General features: G+C 31.0%; 1 protein-coding gene across 1 annotated transcript; it reads left to right on the forward strand.

Annotated features, from left to right (window-relative positions):
• Nucleotides 1-907: 907 nt before the first annotated feature.
• On the forward strand, nt 908-13,885 carry LOC107405543 (probable RNA-dependent RNA polymerase 3). Its single transcript, XM_060812974.1, has 19 exons — nt 908-1,350; nt 1,460-1,598; nt 1,739-1,868; nt 3,997-4,071; nt 4,784-4,961; nt 5,439-5,637; nt 5,724-5,811; nt 5,915-6,055; nt 6,158-6,229; nt 6,355-6,426; nt 7,372-7,478; nt 8,146-8,294; nt 8,570-8,795; nt 9,776-10,001; nt 10,842-10,987; nt 11,471-11,633; nt 12,715-12,853; nt 13,080-13,246; nt 13,360-13,885. Exons 1-19 carry the CDS (start codon nt 1,056-1,058, stop codon nt 13,591-13,593), a joined length of 2,946 nt encoding a protein of 981 aa, XP_060668957.1. The 5' UTR covers nt 908-1,055; the 3' UTR covers nt 13,594-13,885.
• The last annotated feature ends 1,382 nt before the right edge of the window (nt 13,886-15,267 follow it).

Genomic DNA, 15,267 nt, shown 5'->3' on the forward strand with positions numbered 1-15,267 from the left:
TCTGTAATTTTATTTTTCTATAAATGTTATTGTTATATTTATTTTCTTTCTTTTTCTTTCCTTCTAAATTCTCCCACAAATATTAATAATTCCAAGAGGTGCGAACAAGTATATACAATCAAAATATGATGGTAGCTAGATAACTTGTTCAACATTAAATTTTTATAATATTTAGTATAGAAAATATATTTAACTTTTTATATTTGGAGAATCAAATTAATTTTTTATTTTAAATCAAAATAATAAATAAATTGGAACATATTTTAAGTTCAGGATTCATTAAAATTAAAAAATATAAAAAATAAGAGATAAACAAATAAAATCTTTTTTTTTTTTTTGAAAATAGAAAAACAAAATCTTTTGAACGTGCTTTTATTGCTAGTTGTATATATTCTCTCCCCTGTAAAAGGTGGATGTAATTTAGTATTTTGTAATTAAATATAAAATTTATTTTTAATCTCATGTTAGAACATTATAATTGTATATTATATATTCATAAAAGAACATTATAATTGTATATTATATATGCATAAATTTATCCAAATTATAGTAAAACCACCAGAATATAAAATGCGTTTATGATTTTTTTTTTAAATCCAATTTGCTTTACCTAAATAGGATTCTAGATAATTAAATTAATAAAAATAAGATTTGATACTAAATCAAATTAATTTACCTGGAAGAGTTATGATATTTTTTTATAGTCTTTGATCATTTTATTTTTCGCCATCCAAAGATAAGTCTTTTTTTCTTTTTCTTTTTTTAAAAAAATTTTAAAAAACGAAGTTAAAAAAAATATTATTTATAATTTAATCAACATTTAAATTTAATTAAATAATAAAAAAATAATTAAATCATCAAACCCCTATAAATATGAAATGCAATTTCCCTTCACGGTCTCACACCGACCCACAAAACAAAACGAGCGGGAAAGAAATTACATCCAGTTTTGCCCGTTAACACCTTCATTCATTTTTTGAACCTCTCTCTCTCTCTCTCTCTCTCTCTCTATATATATATATATATAGATATATCTGTACGGAAGCAAAACCGCCATGGCCGATCCTTCTTCGGAAGTCCTACTTCCACCATCAGTGGAACAATTGATTCAGAAAATCTGCATTGAACAGAACCAGACGCCGCCACACGCCGACCTGAAAAGGAAGCTGGCTGACAGAGGCGAAGAGGAATCTCTTCGGATCCTTAATGATATCGCCCGCCAAAAAATCAGGACAAACCTCTCTGCATGCATCAACCACTGGCTTAAAAATAATCATCATCAACCAAATTCTCCTTCTTCTTCCCCTTCGAAGCCTCCATTTGTAGCCCGTCTCTATGGAAACCCACAAGGTTACAATTTTTACAACTCTATTTGTTTTTTTTTTTGCTATCACTGTTTGTAATAGTTATCTTTGATTTTTTATTTTTTTGTTTTTTTTTGGGTTGTAAATTGGGGCAGATTCTCTATCGAGCACAAGCGAGGCAGTCCCTGACTTTATGGTCACAGAGCCTCCCAGAGAAAGCGAACGAGCCGTGTTGGAAGCTTTGGGAGAGTTGCAATTCAGAAAGCAATTTCTTATTTTAAGTTATAGCGGCGGGTATGCAATTTTTTTGGTTTACTTGTAGAGTTGTGGGTTGGGTTCTATTTAACTTGGATTTTTTTTTTTTTAATAAATTTGAAAGCAATTTTTTTTGTTTATTTGTTTATAATAATGGTTATGAGTATTTCGTTTTATAGAAAAGAGCTGCAGACTGTAATATCAGCTGAGGAAATCAGGAGGTTGAAAGATTTGCCAATGATACAGTTTGAGCAGAGAGTATGGCAAAGCTTGGGCCAAAGTTATGCTCTTAGAGAAGACAGAAGAATGGTGATTATTATTATCTTATTCTTATTACTCGTAACTTAGTCTATCAAAGTACTAACTGGTTAAGTTGGTCTTCCTCAGTCCCCTTATTCATTTGGGATAAAGACTATTTGCGCTTCTTTCATTTTAAATTGGTTCCCTTGTATTTTCCCCTCTCTCCCTGTTTAATGGCTTTATTAACCATTGAAGCTTGAGCACATGGCCCTTTTGATTTGGTTGAGCTAGCTATCATATGTGTATATAATATATATATATATATATATACACAAAAGGTTTAATTGCTGATTAATATCATAAAAGTTTTAATGATATATGAATCAAATTCTAATATTTGAAATTGTTTGAATTGAATTTTGAATTTTGAAATTTATTATAAATTAGTTTAATTATTTTGTTTCACGATGTTTTATAATTTATTTTTTAAATATTTTGAATTTAAAAAAATATATTTTATATTTTAAGTTTTATATTTAAAAAATTGTGTCCAGTTATATTTTATTTAAACTAAAATTTCAAAAAAAATAAAATATTTTTGAATTTGAAATATAATCGAAATATTGATTTAATAAAAATATTTTTATTAACTTAAAAATTAAATAAAATTATTTTAATGGACCAAAAATTTATAATAATTTTTTTATGCCTCAACCATAAAAAAGTAAAAATTAGATGAAAAATAAAAATAAAATTTAATTTTTATGGTTTTTTATTTTGGTCTACGAAGAAGAATACGATTAATGTACCTACATTTACTTTTAAATCATTGAATTTTATAAAGAATAGTAAAAATAAAATGATCTAAAAAAATTAATTATTTGATCAAATATAAATAAAAATAAAAAATAAAATCAATAATAATAAATTTATTTTTATTTTTTATATTAGACCAAAATAAAAAAGCATGAAAATTAAAATTTATTTACTTTTATTTTGTTTTAATTTTGTTTTTCTAATTTTTTATGGTTTGATCGTAAAATATTATTATAAATTTTTTGTCTGAAATTATTTTATTTAATTTTTGGTCTAGTAAAAATATTTTTACCAGAGCTAAATTTCAATTTTAGTTTTATATTTATTTTGTCTAATTTTAAGTCTAATTTTCACTTTTGTAATTTTGGTATAATTTGTTTTGTAATGATTTAGGCGTAAAAAATATTATTAATTTTTGATCAAGTAAAATTATTTCATTTGATTTTTGGTTTAATAAAAAAATTTTAATATACCAAAAATTTCAAAATTTAATTTTAATTTTGTTTTTGGTCTAATTTTATGTCCAAAAACATTTATTTCTTTAGAATTTTAATTTAAATAAAATAAAATAGATATAATTTTTCAAATAAAAAATCATAATGAAAAAATAAGAGTTTATTTTTTTTTTTTAAATTACTTTTATTTTTTGTTGAAAAATGAATTATGAGGTCAACAAGCTGATATATAATTGTAAAATTAATATCATTAATCAATTAGATTGATTTGTAATAAATTTGAAACTTTAAGAGTCAATTCAAGCAAATTTCAAATTTCAAAATTTGATTCGTATAACTTAAAACTTCATGATACTAATGAGCAATTAACCCTATATACATATATATATATATATCCTTTTTTTTTTCCCTAATTTGTTCTATATGTTTTTTATATTACTCTAGTCAATCTAGGTAAGCCCAGCCAAGTAAAAATCTGTAAATATACATATATATATGTATGTACATATATTGTCCAGGTACAATGCAATGCGAGTTAAATAAGATTGTGAACCAAATTATTATCGAGTCCAGATATTGGCTGACATTGAATATTTTATATTGTTGTAGAAAAAATCTAAATTTTAGCTACTTTGATTAGAAGTTGAAACCATATTATCCGTATTACTGTTCACAGCTCAGATCCAAAATCTATCAAATTTTAATAGAGGTTAATGAATTTTTGCATTTATGTACTTCCACGTGCTGGTTGTGGTTAAAATGTGATCAGTTAAGTAACTTGTTGCAAACTTTTACGGGTTTTTAGAGTTTAGAGAAGTAATATGCTAATGAGTTTACCATCAGCCTTGGTTTATTTATTACAGGAATATCCTATCTTAGTATGACTTGCAATGTTTTACATTAATCACTTTGTTTGGTAATTGCAGTATCCAGATTGGGATTGTGGAAAAACACATATCTACCATTGTCATGTTTATCTGAATGGGAATACCAGTTTCAAGGTTTGTTTGTCCACCCCCCATTTTATATACGATGACATTGATGCATGCTCACAGCTGACATGTATTTATTTACATATGTACATGATATTGACTTCTATTATGAAAAGAAAACTTCCCGTCTCATCTACTGTAGCAGAAGAATTTGGCAGGGAAACTGAAGGAGGCTGTATAGAGGGTCATTTTAGCTTAAAATCAAATCATAGGTGTAGTATCAATCATCAATATGTACACATTCTACTGCCCTTGAGCATTGACTCATATGGGTAAACAGCTTGGATGTGAACGATTTAGTTCTTGAGCTGTCTTAAAATTACGTACACCAAAGTAAAAATAATGTCCTATTATAGTTTATTCCATAAGAGGACCTTGAATACTTATGGATGACATCGGAAATGAGTTTTTGCTTAGTACTTCCTTTTTATCTTAGGTTTCAAGTGAAAATCATTTGATTATGGTTTTTCTGAGAGCTTAAACTTGAAATCTTTTTTTTTGTACTCAACATATTTGTAACTCATTTTTTATTTTTTTTAAATAAAAGTTGCCTTTTGAAAACTTCTAAACAAAATTAAAAACATCTAATTGATTCTGTGAATTCATTTCTTTTTAGTGGTAATATTTTTATATTGGTGTTACTATAGTTGCTTTGCTGCTCAGATGACATTATATCTCTAGTATTTTTAATGATATCAATTTGTTTTGAAATCTAATTCAGGGACCCTATCTGAACAAAACAAGAACTCACCTGCAAAAGGTTTTAGGAGATGACAATGTTTTGATTGTTAAATTTGAGGAAGAGGACAAAGATTGTCCGCTTTGTTATTACTATGGTGCATATAGCAAGATTGCGAAAGAAGGGATTAGTGTTGGCCTACGTCGTTATCGTTTTTTTGGTAAGCTATTTTTTATTTCTATGTGTATGTGGTGAATTTTGAATATTCAAGTATAATTTGTTCTCTTGTATCATGTATCACATCATTATTTGTCCAGTGATACTACATATAATTTTTATTTCGGTTTGGACTTTACATGTCCACTATTGCTTTATTTATGTTGTTATCAATTTATTTTTGCTTCTTTTTTCAAACAAGTTTGCCCATCTTTTGACTGTTATGATTAACTTGATCCAACATGACAATCAGGCATCTGGAGCTATTCACTGTTTTGTTTGCATACTTATCCGCTTTAATGCTATTCGTATGCTGTTGTACCATTTTCACTTTGGAAAACTATTTACCTGCTTACAAGTTGTTGTATTTATATTATTTTAGGCATATTGGAACATTTCTTTCTTAGATTGGGTTATTGATAATTGTTCTTTGACTCTTAATTTTTCTTGATCTATCTTAATTAATATGGAAATGGATCAGTGTTTAAAGATGGAGGCAAAGAAGAAAAGAAGAAAAATCCAACTTCATCACCAGTGAAATGTTATTTCATTCGCTTGGAGACTGATGCTTTTATTGACAAAGTAGGATCTTATAAATTGTCAAATAGAACAGTTGCAGAAGCAAGAAGCTATTTCATGCATGCACATACGGTGTCTAGTGTGCCCACCTATATGGCCAGGTATGCTTGTCATATGTATAATTTTTATGTGCATCCGATAATTATCTTCAATAATTATGTACTATTATCCTTTTGGGGAGTTTCAGGCTTTCACTCATATTGTCAAAAACAATCAGCCTAGAGACTGACTTATCATCTGTAAATGTTGAACCAATTAGGGATGAATACTGCAAGGTATGATCCTTGGATTGTTCGTTTGATATAATTCCTATCTTTTAAAATATTTGAAGTTCAATACGATTTTTTTTTTTTTTCCCAAAATTCTTTTGATTTTCAGGATGAACATGGTAACTGTATCTTTAGAGATGGGGAACCTCTTGTACATACCGATGGCACAGGTTTTATATCTAAGGACTTGGCTTTATTGTGCCCAAAGAATTTACAGAAAGGAGAACATCTCAGTAAAGAAGATAATGAGGTTTTTACTAATTGCACTCATCTTCAGCACTGTTCTTTTCATATATTAATAGTTTTCTCAATTGCTATGTGCATGACTTTATCTTTTTCCTTGTGGTGTTAGAGAATTCTCAATCATGATGAACCCAAGGACAAAGTTTTGGAGACAAAGCTAGAATTTAAAAGTCGGGAACCGGTATGTCTTGAAGTTCTGTTTGCTTTTCTACGTTTTAGGTACTCTTGTGGTGTATGTTACATTTGGTCGTACAAGTCGTTCTCCTTTTTTTTTTTTTTTTTTAACACCTCTTTCCTCTTCTTTAGCCTTTGTTGATACAGTTCCGTCTCTTTTACAATGGTTATGCTGTGAAGGGAACATTTCTTCTGAATAAGAAGGTACATTGATTTTCCATTTTCTTTCATAGCTAATGAAATGACTTTCTTCTCTGAAATTGTTTCTTTAAAGTGAGAAACGTCTTTTACTTACAAGCTTCTAAACATTGCAAAATTGTTTGTGGTACTCTGGATGTAAATAAGCATGTCTTAGGAGGACATCATATAAAAAAAAATAATAATAAAAATAAATAAATAAATATTGGTTGCAATAAATAATTATTAACCCAATCATTTTGTAAATAAAAGAATTATAAAGTTAAAATAGATGGACCAAGAAAAAGTTTACTTGATTTGATTTATTTTCTCTGTAATATTTTTTACGTTTTCCTCATAAATTCTTTGGATATTGAATAATGCATCTAGATTTATAGTGACATATGGAGCAGATGTCAAAATCCCAGTTCAGTGTGTTCCAAAGACAGTGACAACGGATAATTTCCATATTTGGATTCATTGGAATAGATTTTATCACTAGAAAGGAAAGACTGACCTGGGGCAAACAGAAGAATGATGAAGTTCACCTTGCTAGTTTGCTATTTTGTTGCCAAATATCACATCGTACTTTGGTTATGATCAATTGAATTTTCTGATTGTATAATCATTGGATGTCACCTCCAATTTCGTGCCTCCAAGGGCCTAATTTAGTTGGTAGTATCTTTATACCTAATATTCTTAGTTCAGATATTCTCTCTTTATTTGGTTCAGGACCTTCGGGTTGAAGTGATACTCCTCACCTGGTAAATGTAGTTTCAGTTTCACCTATGAAGTACATGAGAGTAATCCAAACTTATTGACACGTTTTAATGTTGATAGTTTTGCAAAAATAACAGAAGGTTCTTAGTTTGATATATATATATATATATATAAATTAATTTATTTATCTTTAGTTTTTTTTTCTTTTTTTTTCCTTATTTTTAAGATGGGTTCTTTTTTTTTTTTTTTCAGCTTCCCCCAAGAACAATGCAGATTCGAGATTCAATGGTTAAAGTTGAGAGGGATGAAAATCTTTCAAATAATCAAACTGCAAACTCAATGGAGATTGTTGGAACGAGGTATATTCATCATCTGCATTTACTTATCTGTAGGAACAACAGATTAATTGCAGTTGATATGGTACCAGTTTTTCAAATGTCTCATCTTCGTATATGGCTTCATATATTCTCTCAAATTACATGACAAATTTGTTTCAAACCAACAGCTCTTTCAAGTTTCAAATAAAAGGGGGGAACCCCACCTCTCAATTTATAAATTAATAAAAAAAAAGTAGAAAATAATTGTCAAAATTATATTTCATTAGTTGTTGAACAATAGTTGTAGGAAAATTTTCTTGTGGTTTGGGAGAGCTATGGTCATGGTGGATTGGAAGCAGAAAAACAATTTGAAGCTTATTGGGAACAATATGATAATGAGTATATCTTTGATAGAAAAAGAAGGTTTACCTAAATTATTTTTAGTTTTCAATTCAAATGGTGAATAGGGAGAGAGAGCTGCCCTTGAAATAAATTTAGCTGAGTTTATACCAGTCTCTGAAGCAATTAAATAATATATGAAGGCCAGGGAAACCAATTAGGCATTCTTTAGCATCTTTTACAGAAAGAGTTGTTAAAAAGTTTTTCACCTCATAACATCTTTACTCATTGTTAAAAGAGAAATTTAGATACTTGGCAGTTTTCTGTTTCTATTCTTGAGGTGAGATGTAACTTGTAAAATATTCTCCAGCAATCCTCCGAAGAAAACATATTTGTCGAGGAATTTGATTGCTCTTCTAAGCCATGGAGGAGTTCCTAACGAGTATTTCATGAACATACTTCAAAAAGCTTTGCAAGACACTCATGGTGCTTTCAGCAATAAGCGTGCAGCACTCAGAGGTTTTTATTTATTAATTTTTCAGTGCTTGAACTTATGAATTGCCTTAACTTTTTTCTTTTTAGTTATTTTATGTTGTTCTTGTGATTATTGCCTTTGTATCTTTGAAGTGTTATTGGCATGAACGTCCTTCTTTCTTAGTATCTAAATTTTAATTTCTTGTTCACTTTTCACAATATCTAAGTGATCCGAATAACCTGTATCCATTTACTTACTCCCTTGCAACATCATCTATTTCTTGATCGATTTGTTTTGTTTTCTTTGCTTGTTTTTTCAGTTTCCTTCAACAATGGTGAAATTGATGACAATTTCGCCGTTGCAAGAATGATTTTATCTGGTATTCCTCTTGAAGAATCATGGTTGCAATATCGTCTTTCAATACTAATGAGAGAGGAAAAGAAGAGTCTTAGAGAAGGGAGGCTCTATGTCCCTGAATGTTATTATTTGATGGGGACAGTTGATCCAACTGGCAAACTTGAAAGTAATGAAGTTTGCATTGTGCTGTACGTACCATCTCTACCATGCCTACCTTTCCTAATTCTTGACTTCATTCTATCGTTTGCTTAAACATTTAAATTCAGTACTACTATGAGAACCAAACAAGTTTACAAAACTTAGGATACCAACTAATTTGTCACTGTTTTATTGACTTGCTTTGTGTCCTATTTATATTTGTAAGTGGACCTCATTAATTTTTTTTTTTAAAGCTCGCCTGCTGCTGCTACATCATTTGGTATTCAATGTTTGGTAAATTAATTTGGTATGAATTTTTAGGATGACAGTTGTATTTAGTTACAGATATATGTACTTCAATTATACTTGGCATTCTGTGGCCATGTACTAAATTTTCATTTCAAAGCCCTGCTAGTGGAGTAAAAGACATGATTGGTTTGGTTGGGAAATGTACAACAAATAAATGTGCTTTTAAGATTTCGTATACTTACTATATACAAGCATGTTTTGTTTTATATCACTGTCATCAATTTAGATTCAGCTCCTTTGCATTCTATCCCGTTGCAAGTCGCAAAAATTAATGTTTATTTATAGTCATCCAACATTAAAACAATTTCTTAAAAATGTGCCACTAGAATGGCAAAACATAGACAATTTCATGAAAACCATTTGATCAAGATTTAAAGGCTTTAACTTGATGAATGATTGCCTCTATTCCATTACCAATGAAAATAATTTTTTGACTTTATTCATTTGGTTGAGAATCTTTATACCCAGATAGCACTTCCTCTATAATGTTTTACAAACATAGTAGTCAATGTATTTCTTGATATAATATTTTACGTTATTGACTAGTCTTGTCCAAGATTTGACTTGTGCTTTACTCTTTTTATTTTATTTTATTTTATTTTTAAAAATGGTATTTTGTAATATGCATGTAATGAGTTTTATCCTAATGAACTAAGTTCTCTTATACTTACTGTTTGATCTCTTCTCTTTGTCTTATATTTTGGCCTATTGATATATGCAGTGACAATGGACAAGTTTCGGGGAAGGTACTAGTGTACAGGAATCCTGGTCTACACTTCGGAGATATTCATGTTTTAAAAGCTACCTATGTGGAGGAGTTGGAATCTTTTGTCGGAAATTTCAAATATGCTATATTCTTCTCTCGCAAAGGTCCACGGTCAATAGCTGATGAAATTGCTGGAGGCGATTTCGATGGTGACATGTACTGGATATCACGCAACCCACAGGTTAGCATTTACTTTCACTTCTGTTATGAAGCAAATTAGACAATGGAGGCTAAAGTTGATTTTCCAAGTTTTGGATTCTGTTCCACTTCACATGCTGTAAAACGATTTGTTTCTGTTCCTCGTATTGCTTTCATTGTTCTTTTTCTCCGTCAACCTCCGTTTCCCCTCACCTTGAGGTTACATTGTGCTTACGAATTGTTGTTTATTGATGTGAACATTGAATATTGAACTTATGAAGCATGTTGGATGACCAAACGCTTCCCAAGTGCTCTGCTTTTAGTGTACAATGTCTTGTTATACCTTCCACTGCCCCCAATTGGAAGGCATGCATAGTACCAAAAATAAGTATATCTTTTCATATTGCTTGATATTTATTTTTTGTGATCTTGTTATTAATATCCTTTTATAAATTGTTTTTAGATTCTATGAATGTCACACTCGCCTAATCTAATAGAGTTCAAAGTTTTTTCTAACTTAGAGTAGTACATAATCTTAAGTTCTGTTGACAGGAGCATGGAGTATTTTTTAAATTAATTGAATGGCCTTTGTTGCATTCGATTGGTGATTTAATGTTGATGTAATCATGTTGGAACTGCATTAAGTAGATTAGCATATTGCTTAGATCTCTTACAAAGCTGAGCATCGTTGGTGTAGTTTCTTCTGCTATTCATGCAGTTTAGTTGATGTTGGACCCCCAGTGGGTTAAAAGTCCAATAGGCCAAATATTTGCGAGACTGATTTATTTCATATACCTTCATTTTTGGTCATTGATTTATTTCATATATCATTGGTATTATTAAGATCCATTTTATGGATTACTTCTTATTGGAATTGCTTCAGCTATTGGAATATTTCAAGCCGAGTGAACCTTGGAATCCTTCTTCCTCAATGCCGAAGGTTGCTAATAAGAAGCCAAATCTATTTTCGGATGAAGAATTGGATGATGAGCTTTTTAAGCTGTTCTTGAAAGCCAGGTTTCAGCCAAGGTAGGCCTTTTTTAGACTTGGAAGTACTGAATTTCTAATCTTTTTTGTTTTTATAATGTCCATCTTCTGGTTAAACAGCAAGCACCATAGTCTTGTACAATCTGTGGCTAATTCCCAACAGAATAAAAATTATTATAGAATCAAGGATTTTGATATCGTAAATAAGTATTGATGTCTTTGACCGTGAAGGGAAAAAAAAACTAACAATTATGAATATTTCCTAGTCAATCTAATTGTTTATGTGCTTTGTCATGTTAATGCATTAACTGTTCATCCTTTTAGTCAAGCATCAGCACTTTTTCAACTTAATGATGTATTTGATAGAAAACGTCTCTTGATGTTGTATCAGAGGGAGTAATCTTGGACACGGTTATTGGTTTGTGTTATGATTTATCTATTTTGAAATTTACATGTAATATCTCACATCACATCTACCTTGAGTGTTGTGATGTCTATATTTGAAATGGTTTATGCTATTTTCAGTTTTGCTATGAGTGAGGCAGCTGATAGCTGGTTGGCATTGATGGATCGTTTTTTAATGCTGGACAATGATAATGCCGAAGAAAAGAATGTTGTCAAGCAAAAGATGCTTCAGTTGATTGATATATACTATGATGCTTTGGATGCGCCTAAAAAAGGCGGAAAGGTTAGATTCTGACTTGTGCTTCTTGACTCTTGCCTCATAGGTTGCTGTATACGCTGTTGCATCCATTTGGAAGTTGTTAACTGTTTTTTCTTCCTTTGTCTTATACATTAAATTAGCCTAATTATTCTGTGATTGATATATTTCTGCAAGCAAGCCTGGTCAACCGCAGATAATGAGTTGTTTGAACTTAAAATCTTCCGTTTTAATATAGAATGGATCGGTTTCAATCAGTCCTCACTTGCCTAATTTGTTATCTCACGATAACATTCGTTGCAAATTTATTAGCATCACAATGGGGGCTCTGATCTCTCTCTGACGTATATCAATAGTTTGGGTGGGAGACAATCTGGGTAGAGCAACTTGTGAGAAATGGAAGCTTGCTATCTCATGAGAGAAACATTTTTACCAATTAAGTATATTACTAATCTCGTTTATCATGCTGGTTGGGTAAATTGACTTTTTTGTCACTTGTGAAGTTACCTTCTTTAGGACGGCTCCATAATTATGAAGCATAATCATGCCTATATTTTTTCCCCCCAAACATTCTGTTCATTTAGTTAATATTTTGAGCAACACTCAGTAGAACGATTTTAATGTGCCCCTGAACCGCTAGAAATTATAATTGAAGATATAATGGCGCTTGCAATATAAATAATGATATAATCTTTTATAGAGATTTTTACCATCTAGAGTGGAAGGATCCTCCAGGCTATTTCTTGCATCCAGGGGTGGAGTCTGCTTCCAGTCTCTGCCCTAATGCGATGCTCATGTCAGTTTGGTCGACCATTTGTTGTCCATTCTCAAATTCATGGAATAACCCTCTGATCTTTAAACCTTAACAGCTATATTATATTCTCATTCCCCGGCTTCATTCAGGAACTTGCAATATTTGTTAATGCCTCATTTGCATTTTTCTGTCTCAAAATTTTGAGACTTTACTGCAGCCTCCTGCAGCACACAACTCATCCTGTTCATGTATATTAATGAGCAATTTTATTACTTGCATGATCCTCAATTTCCTTGCGTCTTCCTGTCGTGGTTGACTCTGTGCTGAAACTTGGTCCTAATTTGTCTTTAACAGGTTGTAGTTCCAGATGAATTGAAGGTGAGACAGTTTCCTCACTATATGGAAAAGAAAAAATGTTATAAGTCTACTTCCATTTTGGGCTTAATTTATGATGCTGTGAGATCGTATCAAGAAGAAGACCATTCAACTGAAGGTTAGCGCTCTCTCAATTAATGTTGTAACTTGCTATCTATGCATGGTATGTCCGCCCGAATTAAAAGTATTCTAAGAGAGGGATTGTGGTGAATGCAAGGCTTTTTTCTATGTGAATGATGATGCTCAGAAATTCTGATTTGAACATCCTATTGTGATAAAATTCACTTACAAAAAGAAAAACGTTACTGAGACAATTATTAACATTTTCCTTTCATGCCGTTCAGAAATCTCAAAGCTCCCATGCTTTGATGTTGAAGTCCCTGAAGCTTGCTATACAAAATGGAATAAGCATTATGTCCGGTATAGGGCTGAGATGAGCAATGCCTTACAAGACGAGGATAAAGATCGCAAAAATGAGGCTGCTGACTGGGTCAACAACAAGTATAAGGAGGTGATATTCTTGAGATTAGATCTTGCTAACCATGAAAAACAATATGCTTACTAAGACGAGATAAACACACTCGAATTTCTTGTTATATATGCTAACTCTGCTTTATACTGCAGATACTGTATGAAGCTGAGGAATTTGAACAAAGTGAAAGGAACATTGAAGATATATGTAATGAGGCTCTTGCTATATATAATTTGGCATATGATTATGCTAAGAATAATGCATGTGTTGGGAAATGTGGGTTTGCTTGGAAAGTTGCAGGTCCAGCCCTTTTGAAGCTCTACGCCATGAAGCAGAATGAGAAAGCCTTTATGTGTCTCCCATCTGTACTGCGTGAACTGTTTTAGCTAATGGAATTGTAATTGTGTTAAAATTTTCAACAAAAAGAATGTATATATATTTATATGTATATATATATATATATATGTATGTATGTATATGTTGGTGTGGTGCGGAGAACAATCATTCAATAATATATAAGCCACAAGAATTCTTAGTCAGAATGGGATTCCGACTACCATCTTTTGAGATTTTGGTGCTCCTTAGAGAGAGCTCATGATGATAAAGTTGTGTGTTGTGTTTGGGGGAGTTATGTAGCCAAATTATAGCTCTATGAAAGTTATCTAGCTTATTAGTCTATTCCAGTCCAACTTGGTACATGAACAGCTTTGATTGATCGTGTACTTAAAACTGATTTTAGTTTCCAAAAGGTAAAATTGTAGTCTATGTGCTTGTATTTGTTTTCTGAATCCTTATTTTAAAGGCTGAGGGCAGAATGTTTCAAAACCACAATCTTATCTGGCCGAGTGGTCTTTACCAAGTTTGTAAACATGTTTCCAACTTGGTACATACTGACAGCTTTGATTAACCGTGGACTGGAAACTGATTTTATTTTCAAAAGGGTAAAATTGTTAACATACGTATGTGCTACTATGTTTGACATTTATTTTATTATTTTTTAATTTGTGACTTTTCAATTTTTGATAGAAAAGACACCATTTATGTGGTATAATAGTTTTGGTATAAATACGTAATTTAAGGCCAAAGTAAATTACAACCACACGATGTAAAATTTTGTCCAACTACTTCGGAAGCCTATACGTGCCCATATTTATTTTTTAATTTTTATCATAGTACTACAGCAATTTTATTAGTTTAGCCCCAAAAAAAAAAAAAAAAAAAAAAAAAAAAAAAAAAAAAACCCACCCATCAACATGGAAAAAAATAGTAGACGCCGATGCATCATGAATTGGCCAAGCAGGGATTTGGCAGCAAATGTGTGCATTTCTAGACTCAATGCATGGTTTTGAAGTGTGCAGTGGAGCGCCGCATTGCTGACATTACACACTCCTATGTAGTTCCATTTGTATGTAATTTCACAGAATTATCCAACCATATGATTAATTCATGGCATTACCTTAGCCAATGTGTGAAAGATGGTGGGCTTGCGTTTAAGAAGGACAATGGTTGTGAAAATTGCGAGTTTATATAAAAAAAAATACGTAGTAATTTGATCAACAACGTGTTCAATGATGCAATGGCAATCACAGTTGCAATTCTAATGGATGTGGTCTTACCAGCATATAAAGATGAGCTCAGTAACTAAGATCTTTGGTGGACATTGGAGGTGGCAACAGGAGGAGCTATGCATGAGATTATGAAATCTCATCCACACATCAAAGGCATCGACTTGATCTTCCACGTGTCATTGCCGCAGCTTCCATCCAAGAAGGGTTCTCTCACCTTGGAAGCAAAATTTTTGACGGTGTTCTTAGTGGAGATTTTATTTTTTTTGGCTTAAGGTAATAATTATGGTCTATCATTCTTTTTAGTTGAGAAAAATTATTTTTCATTATTTTACAATAGCTCCTGTTGATTTGGTAGAAAATTATAATTTTTAGAAATTTTTTTGCGGACCATACTATATTAATCATTGGGGTGATGAGCGTTTGAAATTTTTGAAAACTTGTCTAAAAGCAATGCATAACATATTTATTTAAGAAACTGCAAATCACGATACA

This window comes from Ziziphus jujuba, chromosome 11, assembly GCF_031755915.1.
Source record: "Ziziphus jujuba cultivar Dongzao chromosome 11, ASM3175591v1".
Lineage (NCBI taxonomy): Eukaryota > Viridiplantae > Streptophyta > Magnoliopsida > Rosales > Rhamnaceae > Ziziphus > Ziziphus jujuba.